Source organism: Thunnus albacares, chromosome 1, assembly GCF_914725855.1.
Source record: "Thunnus albacares chromosome 1, fThuAlb1.1, whole genome shotgun sequence".
In the NCBI taxonomy this organism is placed as follows: Eukaryota; Metazoa; Chordata; class Actinopteri; order Scombriformes; family Scombridae; genus Thunnus; species Thunnus albacares.
The window spans coordinates 22,957,240-22,963,239 of NC_058106.1; the positions used below are offsets into that span (position 1 = coordinate 22,957,240).

General features: G+C 37.4%; 1 protein-coding gene across 1 annotated transcript; it reads left to right on the forward strand.

Moving 5' to 3' along the window:
* Positions 1-1,907: 1,907 nt before the first annotated feature.
* Positions 1,908-4,518, forward strand: calca (calcitonin/calcitonin-related polypeptide, alpha). Its single transcript, XM_044360756.1, has 4 exons — positions 1,908-1,975; positions 2,420-2,511; positions 2,790-2,921; positions 3,633-4,518. The coding sequence occupies exons 2-4, from the start codon at positions 2,426-2,428 to the stop codon at positions 3,808-3,810; spliced, it is 396 nt and encodes a 131-aa protein (XP_044216691.1). The 5' UTR covers positions 1,908-1,975; positions 2,420-2,425; the 3' UTR covers positions 3,811-4,518.
* Positions 4,519-6,000: the final 1,482 nt, after the last annotated feature.

Below are 6,000 nucleotides of genomic sequence, written 5' to 3' on the forward strand. Positions count from 1 at the left end.
TGAGTCAGCTGAGACTGTCACTGATGAGCACTGCACAGAGCATAACGCTGGCCTTTCTGTCACGAACGCTCTCCTGTGTTGTAATTAATTTTCCAGGCCGATTCATGCCTAATATTAAAGATTGTAAACAGTGGGAGCTAATTGCAATCCTGACAATACACTTTTCCCCTTGGAATATAATTTCTCTGCCTCAGCTCAGGTCAGAGCAGGCAGTGGTGTATCAGGGCCTGGGGGTGAGTCATTATCACAAGACTTTTAGCGTCAGTATTTGCAATGATTCAGGGGAATTTGCAAACAGTATCTCTGTAATATACACATCATTTTCTGTCTTGAAATATGTGCTCTACTGTGTTAGTATTCCATGAGAAGTGGAGGATAAGTAGTTAGCGAAAAGATAAATATATGAATTTGAGATTTCTTGGCAAGGTACTCAAATGGGAACAAGACAATAAACAGTAATCATTGTGTGAGCGCAGTTGCAATCTTTTGCGCCAAAGTTTTTAGTCCTCCATGAGCAGTTTCTGACAGCATGTGAAGCTGCTGGAGACTAATTTACTGCCTCTGGTATAAGGCCTGCAGGTCTGCTCAATAGTACTAAAAGGCTCATCCACACTAATGAGTTTCCTTGTGACGCAAAAAATAACTGGGAGGCAGGATGCTTTATGATACATCATCCAATATTGTTACATAAGGGGAATTAGAAGATGGCCAGAGACCAACAACCCAGTAATTATCTCAGAGAAACCAAATGAACACCACCACTGAATTTTGTGAGAGGCTTAGTGTATCAATTTAGAGTTCACTGTGATTCTATTCCCACATAGGAAAGAAATTATTTTATTTTCTCATATAAATTATTTAAAAAATGGTACTGACAATAGACTGTGTTTTTGGAGGGCAGCTTTAAACTTTCTAACCTTTCAAGAGTTTGAAAAATCATAATTTTTCCTCTTTTTTCCTTTTCCCTCCTTCCTCATAATATTATCTATTATTATAAGTAGTTTATAAATGGAGGCTGTGCTGTATATATTAGCTTTGTGATGATTAAACTGAACACATTTTGTTGAGAGTGTTTCACAGTGGTGTGTCGGTCTTTTCTGAGGTTGGAGTTTGTAGTATTTAGAAACTCTCTGTGAAGTGCCTCTTGTTCCCTTTTTATGATGAACTTTATTTTCACTTGGCATTGGACCGCGTTGCCCTTCCCGCACTAGAAAATGCATCTTGAGTGAATGAATTCAACTAAAGCTGTTTAGCCCTTCTGAGGCAATGTTGTTAGTTGTGTCATGATGCTTTAAAAAATTGTGACTGACAGGAAGATGACACACATTGCTAATTTGTAATATGTAATATGACTTTTGTACATTTGATTTAAGCTATTTTCTTGTAGTATTCCATTTAATGCGTCCACTCTGTATGTGAGTGAAATTAGGTAGCACACATATGCCTTATTACACCATTCATCTTAACCACTTAAAGATGAAATTGCAATGATGAGTTGCTCTGACCAACATAAAAATAGATGGATGGGTCCACCTGCACATACAGTATATTAGTTCTCGAGACCATGACATAATGTGAGTGACTTTTTCCGGCAATTTTTTTAACTTCATTGTTTGATGGCTCATCCTGCTTAAAGTGCAACCTCACCACAAATCACCCTACCAACTGACTCAAATACCTGGCAGCTTTTTGTGAATTAAACAAAATTATGACCATGCATTGATGTCATTTGTGTACAAGATGTTTTACTGGCTTGCTCTAAGTGACGCAGGACTTCTGATTGGCTGGCAGTTTGAGGTAAAACATTTGACTGGCCAATAGAGTACGATCAAGTGCTCTCTCTGTTCATACAGTAACCTGTGGGGAATATATATAAATCCCTGTTCTGTGGGAGTGTTCAGCAGATACACAAGTGAGTCTACGATTCAACACACATCATTTAATTCTCCATTACCAGAAGATCTATCATCTTACGGTGAGTAGACAAAATACTGCTTGTTTTTATAATTACTCTTTAGTTGAGAAGATGAAGACTGGGTAGATTGAATACTCAGCTATGCTGGTGGATACTTCTAGCTAACAGGGGGGAGACGCTTTTGATGACGTTATACTATCTATGGCAAACTGCATCTAATTCTGCTAATGGACAGAGGTGCTGTTATAGTTGCTGGCAAAGCTTCCCTTGTCAGTATACAACCAATAACTCTTCTATCTGCCTCTCCAGTGGCTCTAACGGCGAGGGAGTGTGAGAGTGAAACAGAGAGAGAGAGAGGATTTATTCAGCTTTGAGTGCATTAATGAGGCAGTATATACAAAACATGGTTAATGACATTGTTGTGGACACAGGCCACAGATAATGCAGATTGTTCCTTGCAACAATCATTATGACCTTGTGTGGGATTGCATCTCTTTTTCACAGGGAATCATGATCATGCTGAAACTCTGGACTCTCCTTCTTGCCTATGCGCTGATCATTTGTCAGATGTACACCTCACAGGCAGCTCCATCCAGGTGAGACCTCCAGAATTATTCCTAAAAGTACAGAATATTTTTACTTTGTAAAAAATACAATTGTGTCGGAAAATGTTTTTGCATTTAATAATGTTTCTAAAGAATCCACTAACTAATCAAATATATTTGTTTTGAAGTCTATTAACTTAATTTCCTCAAAGTCACAGAGTTTTTTTGTATGCTGAGAGCTTTATGGGACAATATGACAGTAAACACAATTTTGAACCGATGTTGAGGCACAACCACAGAGATTAAATTAATTTGATGTGTATTTTCAGAAATAGTAAGGATGCCTTGACGGATGGAGTCACACTATCCAATGATGATGCTCAGAGGTTACTCAGAGCTATCAAGGAGCTCATACAGATAACTTCAGATGAACAAGAGCACCAAACAGCTGATGGAAACAAGTATGGCTTTTACCATTTTTAGTCATGTTAGTAGAGTTAACCCTGATGATGATAGTTTTAAGGTTTAAACACAAGAGGGTGTGGTCTCTATCTATCTATCTATCTATCTATCTATCTATCTATCTATCTATCTATCTATCTATCTATCTATCTATCTATCTATCTATCTATCTATCTATCTATCTATCTATCTGTCTGTCTGTCTGTCTGTCAAATTTTACTTTCAGTTAAACACAATATAACACACTGTTGTTTATAAGCCCGACAGCTGCAAGCTTGGTGTTTATTACTTATCAAGGTATATACTGTAGTGACTCTGTTCTCTGTCATAATCCCACAATGCATGGACTGCAGTCATTCATTCATTCATCTGTTCATTCGGCATTACATAAATGAATGTGCCTGCAGTGAAGTGTCCTTATAGAAAACAAAGAGAGCATGATATCAAATGTGAGAAAACATGCATGATAGACCTTATTACAGAAAATGAAAGCGACCAATAGCATGATAGCTCAACTACAATATTTTGCTTGTCATGTCTTCATATGCTAGTTGGATCTATTAGCATGTCTTTGAAATGCTAAATTCATTTTTTCTGTAAATGCACGACATTTAAAAAAAAAAAACACCATGCATGCAAATATTTATATTTATCTGCATGTCATGATTGCTGTAAGCCCGTTTCTGCATGTTTGTCTCCGTCTCTAACAGCCCAGATAGACCCATGTCCAAGCGCTGCACTGGCTTAAGCACTTGCGTGCTTGGCAAACTCTCCCAGGATATTCACAAACTACAAACCTATCCCCGCACCGACGTGGGAGCAGGGACACCTGGCAAGAAGAGAAGTCTCTATGAGCAATTGGAAAACTACAGCAACTCATACAATTGAAACTCTGAATTTTTGGCTCATCTATTCTTCTTCTGTCTTAATTAACATTTGCTTGTTCATTTAGTGCTATTCATACATGAGACTGCTGATGCATGTGGATTCTGTTTGTCTGACTAACATCAGAGGAATGTCTTTACTTTAGTTTTCCATTGTCAGAATCTACTTTTTGACAGAGTTCAAAACCAAGATAACATGTTTAAATGAACTTGAATTTTAGTCATCTAAAAATGGTGTTACTTTGGCAGTTCTGTGTGGTATTCATGTTCATACGGTACATTAGCACTCATACAATAAAATATAAGATAAGCTAAAAAAACCCAAACATTTCAAAGTTGAATTATTCTTCTCTTCAAGGTAATTATGTTTCTCCTACAATAACATTATATTTTACATTCAAGCCCTTTAATTAATTCACAAATCATAAAACACATCACTCATAAAACAAAAAATGAAAAAAGACAAAGGTAAGCATGACACAAATTATTGAAATATTTTGTATTTCTGTTTTTGAATTTATTATTGATGATGTAAGACATCATATTATGGAGACTCCGTCATACAGATGTCTGATTTGATCTTGAATATCATAATGAACTGTCTTCACTATCTTTTCCCCTCTTACAAGCAATGCAACAGCACAGAAGAGGGCATGCAACACAGCCACCTGTGTAACCCACCGCTTGGCTGACTTCCTGAGTCGATCGGGAGGACTGGGACACAGCAATTATGTTCCCACCAACGTGGGTGCCCAGGCATTTGGCAGACGGAAGCGACACGGCCCTGTGTGAGCACAAGAATAGAAACATGGTACGGTAGCACTCTGAACTTTTACATCAGAACTATTGCTGGTCTGAATTGATGACTGTAGGTTTAGAGAACAAAAAAAAATGATTTAAAACACCATCCCTGTGTTTAGAAACCAAGCTTAGAATTTGTGATAGTAGTTCAAGCAAGGAAGTCTTTTACAGAATCATATATACATCATCATGGGTAATCTCTCAAGCTATTATTCTCAAATATGCTGAGTGCCATGTGAAGTATTCAGTATTCAACTTAAGAAACGAGCATTTTGTTACTTCGGCACCACCTAGTTAGTGAAGTGAAGTCATTTTTTATTTCTATAGCCCATCATACATCACAAATTTGCCTCAGGGGGCTTTACAATCTGTACAGCAATACAACATCCTCTATCCCTAGACCCTCGATTTGGATAAGGAAAAACTCCCCCCCAAAAACCCTTCAACGGGGAAAAAAATGGATGGGACCTCAGGAAAAGCAACAGAGGAAGGATCCCTCTTCCAGAATGGACAGACATGCAATAGATGTTGTGTGTACAGAACAGACCAGACACAACAATGACATTGATCAAAACTGATTGGCCCATTGTAACAGTAACATTGACATTACCGAAAATCTTTTGTTAAATATGTGTCCCTTTGGAGACAGCTACAGTGTTCACGAATATGTGTTTCTGTTGCTTTTAACTGTCAAACTATTAAATTAGGAAAAATGCCCTAACTTCACAACACATAGCACATTGTGAATAACAAAACAAATTTTAACCCATGGTTTGTTCTATTTTCTCTCTGGTTTTCTAGGACCGAGTGCCTGAATTTGAGTGACAAAATTGTATCATCATCCATCTACGAACACAACAGCATCATTATATAAACTATCCTTCGCACACATGGACTGATGTCTTGCTTTCAGACTAGCAGACAGTTGCCAGTATTCATTGTTAACCTGTGCTTAAAAACAGAGAAATAACTAGTATTGGCTTCTTGGTCAAAATGGGAGGGTGAATGAGAAGATATTTCCTTTGTAACCAGAGATGAGGATGGATTATTTTCTCTGTCTTGGCCTGTAGCTCAACTGCACTTATGACCTGCAGTATAGTGTGTCAGACTAGAAGTCTTATTCTATATGTCTGCAACAAAACCTCCAATGACTGTAGCTGTCTTGTGCCTTGATGTAAAACATTTCATTATAGTGCACAATGAAAGTGTGAAAAATGTATTTATGATTCTACATATTGTAATAATTGTGAAATCAAAGCAGGAATAAATTGTATTTTAGCTACGTGAGGCTTTCGTGTCTTAACTGTATTTTTGTGTATGTGAGCAGTTCACCATATTAAGCTTTATAGCAACAATTCATTTTCAGAAGGTGCACAAATTATGGCAGTAAATC